General features: G+C 44.0%; 2 protein-coding genes across 2 annotated transcripts; both read right to left on the reverse strand.

Moving 5' to 3' along the window:
• Positions 1-869: 869 nt before the first annotated feature.
• On the reverse strand, positions 870-11,488 carry gtpbp2b (GTP binding protein 2b). The gene is made up of 12 exons (XM_084006251.1): positions 11,124-11,488; positions 9,256-9,282; positions 8,155-8,339; positions 7,778-7,889; positions 7,454-7,651; positions 7,151-7,325; positions 6,015-6,234; positions 5,031-5,166; positions 4,896-4,954; positions 3,642-3,813; positions 3,106-3,270; positions 870-3,002 (listed from the first exon to the last, which is right to left on the reverse strand). Exons 1-12 carry the CDS (start codon positions 11,304-11,306, stop codon positions 2,808-2,810), a joined length of 1,827 nt encoding a protein of 608 aa, XP_083862377.1. The 5' UTR covers positions 11,307-11,488; the 3' UTR covers positions 870-2,807.
• A 171-nt stretch (positions 11,489-11,659) lies between these two features.
• On the reverse strand, positions 11,660-14,549 carry LOC311011350 (E3 ubiquitin-protein ligase TRIM21-like). The gene is made up of 2 exons (XM_084006257.1): positions 14,417-14,549; positions 11,660-14,234 (listed from the first exon to the last, which is right to left on the reverse strand). The coding sequence occupies exon 2, from the start codon at positions 14,223-14,225 to the stop codon at positions 12,582-12,584; it is 1,644 nt and encodes a 547-aa protein (XP_083862383.1). The 5' UTR covers positions 14,226-14,234; positions 14,417-14,549; the 3' UTR covers positions 11,660-12,581.
• Positions 14,550-14,748: the final 199 nt, after the last annotated feature.

Here is a 14,748-nt window from a genome sequence, read left to right on the forward strand (position 1 = left end):
GGACGATCCTTGGTTTTCTTACAGCAGCCGCTAGTTTCACCAAATGTAGTAAATAATGGAATAATAACTCAAGTTTCGGACGTGTTTCACCAAATATGATCCATACATTTTTTTGTTTGATCTGCTTCGTTTCCTTGACGTGAACACTCCGCTTCGTGACTCACGGGAACAAAACATGAACTTGTTGAAACGAGTGTTTAACTAACAATAACATAAAGTCATAAAAGTGTGCAAAAAGATAAAACAACATAACCTTTTGTTTCTTTGCAGCTATATTACAGATTCTGTTATTGTGTCATTTTTGGGGAGTTTTTTTCTCTTTTTGGAGCCAATATTTAGATATTTTGCAGATTTTATCAAATCCAGCTCAGACTCAACTCAACATTTTTTTTAAAGGTTAGTTTGATATTTATGTAATTAATTTCCCCCCAAAACAAGCAAAGGCACTTGTTACGAAACTCTTTTCTTTTTTTATTTGTTATAAAGTTTGTTTACCTGTTCTGCTTCACCAGTTTGTCATTTATAAAATAAAATAAAAGATCTACAACTAAGTCGGAAGCAGTTTCATTACGTTTGTATAAATATATATATATATATATATATATATATATAGTAAAATTTAAATTGTCTTTTTCCAAAATAACAAATCCACTCCAAAGTGAACCAGAGGAAGCAAGTGCTTTTTTTCAGTTTTGACTTAGCCAAGCTAACGGTTTCAACCTGCTACCAGTCTTTGTGCTAAGCTAAGCTAAACAGGCCCTGAACCTCTCACAGACATGAGACTGACATCCTCATGTTCTCAAATCAAATAAAAAATGTCCTCAATGATATAAATTGTATAAAATCGCAAAGAATCTATTTCAGCCATGTTGTTTGAAGAGTTTGTTTATTAGCTCGAGGGACAAAACGGGGAAAAACAAACCGATAAATCCACCCTTTTACCTTTAAATGTTCGGCCGTTTAGCATCTGCTAATCTTCATCGTCTGCTCGCCGGCATCAACACGCATGCAGAATCAGAATACAAAGTGCGACGGTAAGCAGTTTCAAATGCTACACAGGATCCATGGAAAGTACATTCAATATTAAGGTTTACAATTGCACAGAACCTCAGAGAAATTCAATAAAAAAACTGTCAACACCGGTTATATTATTTTATACTTTTAAATGAAACGAGTTGTGTGTATGTGTGTGTGATTGTTCTCTGTCAGTCAAAGAGCATGCAGGTCATTTTATTTTAGCTGCAAGAAGCTGCCCTGAACGTCGAACCTTCCAAACGTGAACGGAAACGAGGACGCAGGTCTTCCCGCGTGGCTTCAGTTCAGTCAAGCAACTGAATGTCCAACAAAGTCAACGTAAGGCCGTGAAGTAGAAAACCAACAGGTTCTTTTTGTCCCCAAAAATGTTCAGCTGCATCGTTTTATTCCCCAAAAACACATTTTAAAGATGAAAAGCAAACGGATGCTTCCGTCCGTATTCCATCGCTGAATCAACCTCCACAACCATCGTAGGTTATTTATTGTGGAATGCTAATGAAAAAAAAAAAAAACATGAAAAAAGTCTGTTAGTGATCCAGATCCGCTGGACAGAAGGGTCTTCGTTAAAATGATTCAAAGTGAATAAAGTGCAAAAGAACGGCGCGTAATAGAATGAGCTGGTGTTGTTTATTTCTTTTTGCAGATTGCAGGATTCAAACTACGGACTTCTTCCCCCAAATCACATCAGTCTTCAGCTCTCTGGTACGTTAGGAGGCGTGCAGGTGTCAGGAGTCATTTTGTCATAACTTGTGCACACAAATTGGTCATTTATGCTCTCTTCATGTTTTTTTGTTGGAGTTTAAACTCCAGCAGAGCAGCGTCATAATAAACCTGGATGTGTGATGCAGCTGATAGGATGGATTTCCATTTGGTCGCAAATTTAAAGAGTCAAATTTCAGCTCAGTGAAAATCCAAAAGAAATGTGACTTTTTGATTTTGATAACTCCTGTCGTACCGAGACGATGAGTCCAACGACAGAAAACTGGCAGAAACCTTGATAATCCAATCGTAGATTATTACTTATCAGTTTTCTTTATTCTTGTAATCTGAAATTCTTTGGAGATTTTTCCCTACTTTCGGATTGTTTGAGTGATTCGTAGATTAAGTATTTAACGGTTTTATGAATCATGAAAATACACAGCGAGTGTACAGAAATCCCCCCTTTGACTGTATTTCCTACCGCTATGTTGATGTGAGAACACACAACGTCCTGTTTGTCCACACAAGCTGTCAGGAAAACGGCCGCTGACGCCCGGCGGGCGCCGCCGAGACATTCAGGCCTTAAAACGTGCAAAAAAAAAACACACCGTGATGAAACGTTTGACGAGGAGACGCACTCGAACCTCAACTCCTCCAGGAAATAATCCCAGCAGAGATCCAGTGTTGCATCTCCTCACTGTGCTCCTTTAAAATCATTCCTCCTCGAATCCCCCTCCCCACCCCAAAAAAAATAATCCTGCCGTCTTCTCATGACAGCCACAAGGAGAATGAGGAGCCTCTTAAATCAAACTGTGGCACAACATCAGATTAAGTGTGGAGGCTTAAGGTCGACGGAGGTCAACAGGCTTTAACTCAACACACGAACGTCTGCTGGGAGGATGGTGATGATGAGGATGAGGATGATGGAGCGGATGTGTACAGCAACAGGACGGGAGGATTAATACGCCGACATGTGGCAGGAGAGTGAAGCCGATCAGAGACGCATTGATGACGTCTGACGCGTTCTCACGGGGAGGAAGAGGGGGCGGATGGGCTTTGTTTTTTTGTTTTTTTTAATGCTCCTGCAAGTTCTGGTCCTGGTTCTGGTTCTGGTCGTGGTTCTGGGAGGCTGGCAGCAGGCGGGTGACGTGGCCAATGCCTTTGGTGACGCCCTCCCTGAAGAGAAGCTTGGCGCCCAGTCGCAGATACTCGGTGTGTTTGATGAAGCGGAACCGGACCACGGCTCTCTCACCCGTACGCAGCTCGTCCTGCAGCAGAGAGAGTGGGGGGGAGAGAGAGGGGGTCACATGCAGTAGTGCAAAGCAGCCACAAGATGGCGGTGGCGCCCCGCTGCGTCATCTTCTGACCCACCTTCCCGTGAAGACACTCCACGGTGGCCGTCTGCCTGACGTTGCCCACGTGCACGGTGACCTGTGACCCCCGGCGGAAGGTCTTGGCGTGGAAGAGCAGGACGATGGCGGCTTCAAACTGACAGCAGATCGTCGGGTTCATCTTGGGACTGACCATCACCATTCCCTGCGTCGGCCAATCACACGTCACTGTCACTACACAGCTTGAAACTAGAGATTGAGACCATAAACTCATGTTTACAATGTTTACTGAGATAATACATCAAGAGAGAAGTAGGACCATTTTCTCATAGACTTCTATACAACCAGAGAGGAGTCGCCCCCTGGTGGCCAGCAGAGAGAAGTAGGACCATTTTCTCATAGACTTCTATACAACCAGAGAGGAGTCGCCCCCTGGTGGCCAGCAGAGAAGATGCAGGCTTAAGGCACTTCACTGCCGGCTTCACTTCTCAGACCCGGAGGTCACCGTCATTTACACGGCAGAAAACACAAACGTTGAATACAAATATGTGGTTTGAGTTGGCGTGACCCTCTGACCTTGCGCAGCAGTGAGCGGTCGAAGTTCCCCAGAGCCAGCGTGGCAGCCTGTCCGGCCCTCAGAACCCTGCAGGCCGAGCGGTTCCTCTGGATGCTGCCCACCTTCAGACGCAGGAAGCGGCCCTCGTCCGTCGGACCGACCACCAGCCGCTCGCCCTCCCGACACACGCCGCTGCAACACACTCCAACAGTTACAGAGGAAGTGACCATATTTGGACTGCGGAGGAACGACGGGTGGATCTGACGAACACGCATGCGGCCAGAGCGGCAACCTTACTGGATCTGGATCCATGTGGATTCTGGTGTGTAGCTGCTAACGAACTTAGCTTCATGATTCAAGGTCAACTTTACAGCGTGTGTTAAAGTGTTAAAGTCAACTTAGAAGCTAACTAGCGTTGGTAGCGTGGTAGTGACCTGTCAATCAGCAGGTAAGCTCCAGAACATTTACAAACTCGAGAACATTTCCAAACTCTAGAACGTTTAGGAATGCTAGAACATTCAGGAACGCTAGTACGTTTACGAACTCTAGAACATTCACGAACTCTAGTACGTTTACGAACTCTAGAACATTCAGGAACGCTAGTACGTTTAGGAACTCTAGAACATTTACGAATTCTAGAACATTCAGGAACTCTAGAACATTTACAAACTCTAGAACATTCACGAACTCTAGTGCGGTTACAAACTAGAACATTTACGAACTCTAGAACATTCAGGAACTCTAGAACGTTTACGAACTCTAGAAAATTTACAAACTCTAGAACATTCAGGAACTCTAGAATGTTTACGAAGTCTAGAACGTTTACGAACTCTAGAACATTCACGGACTCTAGTACGTTTACGAACTCTAGAACATTTACAAATTCTAGAACATTCAGGAACTCTAGAACATTCACGAACTCTAGTACGTTTACGAACTCTAGAACGTTTACGAAATCTAGACCATTCAGGAACTCTAGTATGTTTACGAACTCTAGAACATTTACAAACTCTAGTACGTTTACAAACTCTAGAACATTTACGAACTCTAGAACATTCACAAACTCCAGTACGTTTACGAACTCTAGAACATTCAGGAACTCTAGTATGTTTACGAACTCTAGAACGTTTACGAACTCTAGAACATTCAGGAACTCTAGTACGTTTACAAACTCTAGTATGTTTACGAACTCTAGAACATTTACGAACTCTAGAACATTCACAAACTCTAGTACGTTTACGAACTCCAGAACGTTGACTGTGTTGTGTTCTCACCTGTACAGAGTTCCTCCCACCACCGTCCCAACGTCAGGAACTGAGTAGATCTCATCCACCTGCAAACACACAGGTTGAGTTACATCACGACATGCGTCACTGTGTGTGTGTGTGTGTGTGTGTGTGTGTGTGTACCTGGAACTCGGTGAGCTGCTGCATCAGCTCCTCCTGCTCCTTGCTGTTGCTCAGCGGAGGAAGGATGTTCAAGAAAACCTTCAGGAGGTCCAGACTCTCTCCGGACACACTGGACAGGGTGAAGATAGGCGTGATGCTGCACACACACACACACACACACACACACACACACACACACACACACACACACACACACACACACACACACACACACACACTTGAATCATACTGCCTGGTGTTTCCAATATTTTGTCCACTGTGGGCAAAGTGGTGACACAGTTTCACTCAAGTCTAAAAAAGAAATGACCTTCTGAGTGTCTGCCATCACTACATCACGGTAGCCTGTTACCATGGAAACCAGACGATCTGTTACACCCATAGACTGCAGCGGCAGTAGGACCCACTTGTACCCACCAGGCGGACTGGGTGAACTGCTGCAGTAGTAGTAGAACTAGCAGTACTTGTACCCACCAGGCGGACTGAGTGAACTGCTGCAGTAGTAGTAGTACTAGCAGTACTTGTACCCACCAGGTGGACTGGGTGAACTGCTGCAGTAGAAGTAGTACTAGCAGTACTTGTACCCACCAGGCGGTCTGAGTGAACTGCTGCAGTAGTAGTAGTACTAGCAGTACTTGTACCCACCAGGCGGACTGGGTGAACTGCTGCAGTAGTAGTAGTACTAGCAGTACTTGTACCCACCAGGTGGACTGGGTGAACTGCTGCAGTAGTAGTAGTACTATTAGTACTTGTACCCACCAGGCGGACTGGGTGAACTGCTGCAGTAGTAGTAGTACTAGCAGTACTTGTACCCACCAGGCGGACTGGGTGAACTGCTGCAGTAGTAGTAGTACTAGCAGTACTTGTACCCACCAGGCGGTCTGAGTGAACTGCTACAGTAGTAGTAGTACTAGCAGTACTTGTACCCACCAGGCGGACTGAGTGAACTGCTGCAGTAGAAGTAGTACTAGCAGTACTTGTACCCACCAGGCGGACTGGGTGAACTGCTGTGCGGCCGTCACGGCGTCGTCGGGGTTGGACACCACCATCGGCACCTTGTTGCAGCCCGGCTGCTTCAGGACTCGCTCCAGCTGCCGGACGGTTCTCTCCACGGTGCCGCGGGAGCACAGGTCCACTTTACTGACCACGATGAAGATGGGAACTTTCAGCGCCATGGCGAGGCCCAGGTGCTCCCGGGTGGTACCGGCTGGACGGAGGAGAGCGGGAACACTGTGAGCATGCTGACATCAAAATAAAATACTTCATTACCCAGAAACCATCTGGCAGGTACCAGGAAAGGATCACACAGCACCGGGGTTTCTATCTCACTCACGCAACTAAATCCTTAATTTAATTTATTTATTTTAATCTTTAAGATTTAGTTGGTTAAATGTACGACTTTCAGGTCCTTAATATCACATAGAATGTAGTTCAATACCTGTTTGAAGCTGGCAAACTATCAAACTAGGAACGATGACCTTGAATGTTTTATTATGATATCACATTTCTATCAATTCTTCCCAGCAATATATAACAATAATATATGTAATTGATTAAGTTAATGTGATCTGGATAAGCAACATGAAAAGGACAGATAGACTCACTGATTAAAAAGTCATTTTTTATTGGATTTCCCCCTTCCATGCTGCTGTAGCTAACAGTCCACTCAAACTGAAAAATACATCTTTGGTTTTTGTTAATTGTGAATTAGATCAAACGAGACATCTTGTTAGAATAAACCAGCTCTGGCTCGCTGAACAGATCTAATCTCACTCTAACACGGCTCACTACTGACCTCTAGCGGTGGCTTTCGGTGTTGTTTTTAACATTTCTCCTCCGGGCTTTGAGAGCAGAGGAGAACTTTTAATAACATAATAATAATATAAGAACAAAGAAATAACAGATTCCACATCATCACATGTCTTTGGATGTGCTGCTGGGTTTTTTCAGCTTGTTGTAGTTATGTGTACTTTTGTTTTGGTTCAGTTAGTTCCACGTTTTAATGGGATCGTTGATAAATGTGATACCTTGATTTTCACACACGGGGACAGAAGATTTCACCCCAGATTTCAGCTATCATCACACACACACACACACACACACACATTGTGGCTGCAGCTCACCGATGCCGGTGTTGGCGCCCACCACCAGCATGGCGAAGTCGGGGCAGTAGCTGGTGAGGCCGAAGATGGTCGTCTTCAGGTACTTGTGGTGTCCGGCCAGATCGATGAAGGTGATCATCTTGGAGGAGCTCTCGCAGATCTCCTCGGCTGTCCGAGACTCGCTGTAGTTCACCACCTGCAAAAAGTGATCACAATGTATGGATCAGACTACCATTCACACCTACAGACACGTCATCTATTAACCTCACCTAGAATAAAACTCGATGATAAAACTAAACGTCTCTCTCGCCCATCGGTGCTCACCTCTCCTTTGCTGTTGAAGCCCAGGATTTCAAAGCTGATGCTGGAGGTGCGTCCGGTCTGGATCTCGTGGAGATGCCTGAAGAGGTTGAGCCTCGCGCGGCCTCGTCCGTTGTCCAGCTCGCCCTGCGTCAGGACGCCCAGCAGGGTCGACTTCCCCGAGTCCACGTTCCCCAGAACCGCAACCCGCAGGTCCAGGAACTGTCCCAGTCCAAAACGACATGACGGAGGAGAGGCATCATAATCTCGACTACAAGTATCAGTTCACCTTCAGACTAAAGGTTTAGAAAACACACCCGAGGTGAACCGGCACCTGGAGACTCTCACCTGCTGATCATCGGGAACTTTCCGAACCAGGACTTCTGCGATCTTGCGGGTGTTCCTGTCCAGGTCGTAGTCCACCTCCCTCTCTCGGAGGAGGGTGATGTCGGCTCCGACTCTGATGAGGAAGGAAAAACCCCATCAGACAGAAAATCATAAAGCTCACAATGACTTAATGCAAAATGTATATTCTGGTCGCCACGTTATCGTCACCATGGCTACTACGAGTTTTTATTTTTATAAAATCGCCCGTCGACCGAAGAAGCTCTCGTGAACATTAATGACGAGTTTCTCCGGTTCGGGATCAGAATATAATGTTCTTTAACGCTGCAGAAACACTTCATTGCATCTTAAAGATGTGACTCTCAGATCGGGTGACCCACTTCTCTGCCATCCTCTTTAAGGTCTTGAGCGAGGCCTTCATGTCGGCCTCGGTCAGGCCCACCAGCAGGCCGTTGTCTTCCACGCCGATCTGGTAGACGGCCTCGCCGCGGCCCTCCTGCAGACGCCACTTGAGCTGCGTGGCCAGATGCTCGAAGCGATACTGAGTGGGATTAACCAGCTTCAACTACAACGACAGCAGAGAGAGAGACGTGATGACAGAGCAGGTCAAACATCCACAGAGCACGCCGTTTCAACAGATCATCACCCGAAATGTAAGATAATAAACTTCATTATCAATCAATCTGCCAACTCACTTCTCCATTTAGTGATCATGTTTGTCTATAAAACATCCGTTTAAAAACTAAATAAATAAAAGGTTTTTATCTTCATTTCAGAGAGAGAGAACTTATTTTTACATTGTTAACGCTCATATCTTGATCATAATTCTTTAATAACCACATTTAAAGGTTTGATTACGTTTTCTGTTCAAGTTAAACAAAAGAACAGTCAATAGATCAGTATCAGGTTTTTGCTTTTGTTTTTAACTCCTAAATAACGATCCAGTATCATTCCAGCTATAAATGGTAATAATTAACAATAATAATAATAATAATAATATAGAACGTGTAACAACACCAAAGTGAGGTGAAATTTACAGATGAGACTTTTAAAATAACATTAAATAAAAAGCATAGTTTGTCCTGAGGGTGGCACTAGAGAAGACATTTTTAATGTTTTAAAAATATAGACTAACATGATTATTTATTATTATTAATTCACCATTAGACAATAGATGGATGAGTAGGTGAATTGATTTACCAATTTAAAAATAATAAATTAATTTAAGGTCCACATGCAAATCAAGGACATCTGGAACAAAAGCATTGGAGATTTTAAAGCCAGCTTTAAAATAAAATAAAGTTATGGCTAATGTTTCTACCTATTACCTTTGAGAGAAAAACACTTTTTGGAAAAACTGAAACACCCTCCTTCAACAGTTAATATATTATTAATATTTTCTCTCCTCTGAAACGTCACCTCAATATTCTCTCGGGCAGAAATGACAACAGCATCCCGAACACAAACGAAGCGTTAGTTACCTTGTACTCGATGTTTCCTTCTTCAGCCTGGAAACAGAAAGAAGACATGAGGACAACAGCAGATACTTTAAGGTGCTTTGTGATTTGCAGGGTTTCCCACGAGTCAGCAAATTACCAGACTAGGAATGTAGCATGTTTTAAATTGTTGTTGCCATTTTATCAGAATGTAATATTTCCCATGCTGTATTACTTTTTTTTTTACCGGGTTTCACGAGCCTCCCCTATTTCGTGAGTGGTTGTTATGGTTACCTGTTTCGTGCGCTGTTCAAGCGGTGAAACAGTTTTGTACTTAAAGCTCACAAATGAATGGGTTTGACATCCTGTGGCTGTTTTTCTGTCTTTCTGTTGGTTTTTATCGTTCATTATAGGTCATGGAAATTCAGCGTTTTGGGAAAGTCAGGATTAAAAGACAGGGAATTTGACATTTGACCCCCAGGATTGGTTTATTCCTGTCTTGCCCCCCCCTCGGTTCTAATGATGGGAAATCTTAACACTGCAGCAAGGCAACAGTGTTCTTCAAGTTTTTGTGTCAAACTGTTTTCACGTCATTTTTTCGTTCTCTGTTTCAACAAAAAGAAGCCAGCTCCATAAAGAAGTGGATTTCCCAGTTTGGTGATGAAGAATGTGACTGGTCACCTCAATCCAACACCTGTGGGACAAACTGGAGTGCTTCTGTACGGTAGGTGGCTTTTTGCTCACAGCACACAGTGAGTTATAATATAACATTTACACGTTTTTTCATACATGAGTATTAAAGTGACCCAGGGACTTTATAAACGGTTTCTTAACTATGTCGTACGGCTCTTTTTTTTATTATCTCAGGACACTTAAGACATTGAGCAGACCTAGAATGCGCTCATGATTTTCAGAGTTAATACATTTTCAAAGTCCCAACATCTCCATCAGTTACAGCGACAGTGGCGAGAAAACACTGAGGCTTTTAGGTGGAAATCTCGAGCAGACCAGGCCCTTGGGTTCCATCTGCATTTGGTGTTGGTAGTAGTAGTAGTAGTAGTAGTAGTAGTAGTAGTATTAACAGTAGTGGTATTTAAAATGAATTAACAATTACATTTGTTTTACTGTTATTAATTCTGGGACTCTTCAACTTTGGCAACTGCAGGAATATAATAGCAGTAATTGCCATACAATAGTAGTCGTAATAAGTCAACATAACTATTCACGCGATTTAAAGTTTGTTTAGATAAATCAAAAGTTAATTAACACATAATGCTCATTTGTCTGTATCCAAAAGACGAACTTGTCAATTCGGCATACAGTACAGAGTGTCTGAACATGTCAATACACACTGTTTCCCCTGTCATTCTAGACTTCTACCGAACAGTCAACGGTGGCTGGAAGCTTAAAATAGACAAATAGTTGAGCAAACGCTGCGTTTTGTTGTTAAATCATAGGCCGAATTATTAACTGGTCTTTGGTGTTTCAGATTATACATCGAGTCAACCTCTATGACGTTTGTGTCCCAACCATTCAGACGTATTATTTATAATTGTCAGATATATGAGTGCAGTTTGGTGTGACGTTTTCTCCTCCAGGCGACAGAGACGGGATATGTTGGCGGCATGGTGACGTAAAGTCTGGCTCACAATAACAGTATCTCCGCGCCATGTTGCAAGTCTTTTATTCGGTTTTGTGGTGTGTGTGTGTGTGTGTGTGTGTGTGTGTGTGTGTGTGTGTGTGTGTGTGTGTGTGTGTGTGTGTGTGTGTGTGTGTGTGTGTGTGTGTGAACCAAATGCGTCAATAATTGGCGTGAGAGTAGCCAGGCTTTTGCTGCAGCACCGCTAGCTAGCTGGCTGCTTTAGCGGGCTCGTATGTCCCCGTTAATCCCCGGGCTAAATGACGGTAGCTACCTCCGGTGGGAAATACGGTGGTGGCGGTGTTTTGTTGTTCCTGTTGCTCTTTTTATTCCTCCGTTTCCGGCCCCGCTTGCCCCTCCTCGTCCGCGACTTTTTCGACGTTTTCTTCCCGTTGTTGCCGGAGCCGTGTCTGCTCTGCCCGGGCGACACCGCACCGCTCTCGGACAAATCCACCATCGCTCGAAGCTCCGGGTGTCCGCGGCCGCCTGAAACGTCAGATCCCCGCGAGCAGTCTGGACTCTGGGAACGGCGACGGCGACGCTCGTCTGTCTAACATCGCAGGCAACGTCACCAAAGCGCACGGCGGCCTGCCAGCGCGAGGACCAGCCGCGGAGGAGGATGCTCTCTCTTCAGCATCATCAACGCTGCTGCTGTCAAACCTGCGCCGCGTCACCACATCCCCACTCAGCTTCCGGTTACACGTTTTCAAAATAAACTCACCGGCAGTTTTTTTTTTCTCCTGAAGGGAAAATGGGTTTGCATTTCAAAATAAAAGTATGGCAGTTGAAGTTTAAAAAAAAGACAGAAGATACAAATAAACATAGTCTTTATTTCTGTGATCATACAATGATTGATTATGACTTTTTTCCCCCGTTATGTCTTTTGATTGGGAGGATTTCAGAGTTATAGTTTGTTCATAATTTTGCTCTTTTTGCTAATGTCAAAAAACAACAGATTTGTGTGTGTATAACAATTAGGATATTCAGATTTAAGTTTATCTTAGGTGGTAGATCTCTTAGACTCAGATTGTCCCCTTAAATGTGCCTTATAAGAAGCTTTAAAGTCAATAATAATAGTCCTAAAATAAATGAAACAATAACATAAAGCGTATATATTCTTCCCCAGCCATACAGGCCTAGTGACTAACATCAGTGTAAATGACACTCCGTTTTCCAAACATAGTCCAGTAACCTTTCTGAGGGCTCGGCTGGATTCTCTCCTTCCTGTTGATCGACTCTCTGGCCACTCCAAGATCCATCATGGACGTGTGAGGAAAACCAACGTTATCTGGTAAATATAGTATTCAAACAGGCTGAACAGCCTCCCCAAGGTGCTTTCTGTAAAACATCAAATAAAATAATGGAAGAAAAAAAGCCAACGAAATGCAAACTAGAATAACTGCATATCAGTACAATTCCATCCCAGTAATTTACGAAACTAAAAGCAATATTATTCATCACTCCCTTGTTGAGTACAAACAGATATTCGTCGAAATTGTACGTTACCAATGAACAATGTTTGTTACCATAAATGAAAATCATCAGACTGTCACCGCTTGTTTTGTTCTTACGTCTCTAATCGAAACACATCCCAGTTTTGTAATATGAAAACTCTCCCTCCGTTATTTATTTGTGGACATAAAATGTAAAGATGCATTTAATCTGCACATGAATCACTGGCAACGCTTCCCTGCTCAATTAAATGCTGCTCATAACAACAACAACAACAAAATCAGACAATTTGATTGACAGGGTGGATGATCAGAGGGACAGTGTTTTCACCGTCATTCCTACAAGGACTGAAGAATGGGAGGAGTTTGCCAGTGAAGGAGCAGCCAGTAAAGGAGTAGATAAGAGCTGCAGCATCTACGTCATAGAAGGAGACCAGACCCTCCTCATAATCCACAAACACCCCCACCTTCTGAGGCCGAGACTTCAGAGAGAGACGGACCGTAGGGCCAGCAAGAGCTTTGTACTCATTTCCATTTCTCAAACTTATAGTCCAGTAACCAGCTTCAGGTGTCATTGTGATTGGTCCCTTCCGGTAGATCGATTTTCTGACCACTCCAAAATTCCATTTCGGCTTTCCTTCAACTTGAACCTCAAAGTAGAATCTGCCTGAAGAGAAACTCTGCTTTCCAACTACGAAATTGTAATGAGAGAATCTCTCTGGGTTGTCGGGGAGATTCTTCTTCACATCCCAATGAATTACTTGCTTCCCATCATCAGACAGGTTGAGTTCAGGATGTGCTGTATCAGGATCAAGAGTCACATCTACTGCATAGACCTGGACCCTCTTCAGCTCAGATTCAGCAACCAGCTTCTTCATCTCTGTACTGAGCTTCTCCTCCAGCTGGGCCACAGCTTTCACCACAGTCCCCTCATATGATGGTGGATGAACTCTGACCTCTGTCCAGTCCTTGGTGGGTGGAGCAGCTTTCAGGGACGGGAAGCTTTGGAGGAGGAGGACGTGGTCTTCAGAGAGTGAGACCTTCTCCACCTCAGTGCTTCTCTTCTTCAGCTCAGAGATTTCCTGTTCCAGCTCTTTGATGAAGCCTTCAGCCTGTTTCTGTGCCGTTCTCTGCTTCTCTTCAACAGTTTTGATGAACTCATTCAGGACTCTCTCCACACACTTCTTCAGAGAAGTGAAGACTCGAACACCTTCTGCTACCTCCTTGTGGGCCTTTTCTTTAATACACTTCACTGAGTGTTTGATCTCCTGAATCTTCAGTTGTCTCTTCTGGATCATCTGCTGAGCTTCAGCCTCTGTCTTCCCCAGCTCTGCCTTCTTGTCTTCATATTCTTCTTTCAGAGGAACAAACTCGTGTGTCTTGTGGTCAAAAACAGGGCAGTGTGTGCAGACACATGTCTGGTCGGTCTTACAGAACAGCTCCAGAGGTTTATCGTGCTTCCTACACATCCTGCTTTCCAGGTTCTCCAAAGGGGCGATCAGATGGTGTCTTTTCAGGCCTGACGTGGTCAGATGAGGCTCCAGGTGAGTCTCACAGTAGGAGACCAGACACACCAGGCAGGACTTCAGGGCCTTCAGTCTGGATCCAGTGCAGACGTCACAGGGAACTTCTCCTGGTTTGGCCTCCTGCTGCTCTGATCTGCTGCTGCTGGCTTTCTGTTGAGCTGACTGTCTGAACTGAGCAACCATCTCAGAGAACAAAGTGTTGACCCTCAAATAAGGCCGTGTGGTGTAAGTATCTTTACACATGGGACACTGGCACCCGTTACTACTATTCCAGTGTTCAGTGATGCAGGTTTTACAGAAGTTGTGTCCACACGGTGTGCTGACCGGATCAGTGAACACATCCAGACAGATGGAGCACCGAAACTGATATTCAGACAGTAGACAGCTGACAGCAGCCATATCTACACACTGAGAACAAAAGACAAAGTATGATAAATAAATAAAAAATGTTTCGTTACACACGAATGCTGCAATATATAATGCAATTTTACGAGTGTGCTCATTTTACTTCGATTTTCGTTTTTATTTAAGTTTTGTGTTAAGGTTGGTTGTTGACCTGAAATACAATAAATATGATCAGTTGCACTCACCGATATTCGAGTCAGCTGTTGAGAAAGTTCTTAGTTCAGAAACACAGAGACTTGTCTGCGTGTAAACTCTGTTGTCACGTTGAAGTCAGTAAGTTTCGTTTCAGGAACGTGACGTTGAAGCTCTCCCGGTGTCGCTCCGCCTCCTTACAGCAGCACTTTTGTATGGTGAGGTTTCCTCCTCCAGGGTTAAACACGATCATAATTACAGATATATGGCATAGGTTTAACCTGTAGTGGGACAAAGGTTAATCATAGAAATAATGGGCTCTTTGAACGTTAAAATACGCACACATGCTCTTGTAGAAACCCCAAATACAAATAAGAGCCTGGAA

This window comes from Eutrigla gurnardus (genome assembly GCF_963514095.1).
Source record: "Eutrigla gurnardus genome assembly, chromosome: 3".
NCBI lineage: Eukaryota > Metazoa > Chordata > Actinopteri > Perciformes > Triglidae > Eutrigla > Eutrigla gurnardus.

Excerpts from the sequence above, each read along its gene's own strand:
- gtpbp2b (XM_084006251.1), bottom strand. The coding sequence starts at position 11,306 with ATGGTGGATTTGTCCGAGAGCGGTGCGGTGTCGCCCGGGCAGAGCAGA. Across the intron at positions 7,890-8,154 it reads TTAAAGAGGATGGCAGAGAA|AGTCGGAGCCGACATCACCC; the intron begins GTGGGTCACCCG and ends CTTCCTCATCAG. Across the intron at positions 3,003-3,105 it reads TGGAGTGTCTTCACGGGAAG|GACGAGCTGCGTACGGGTGA; the intron begins GTGGGTCAGAAG and ends TCTCTGCTGCAG.
- LOC311011350 (XM_084006257.1), bottom strand. The coding sequence starts at position 14,225 with ATGGCTGCTGTCAGCTGTCTACTGTCTGAATATCAGTTTCGGTGCTCC.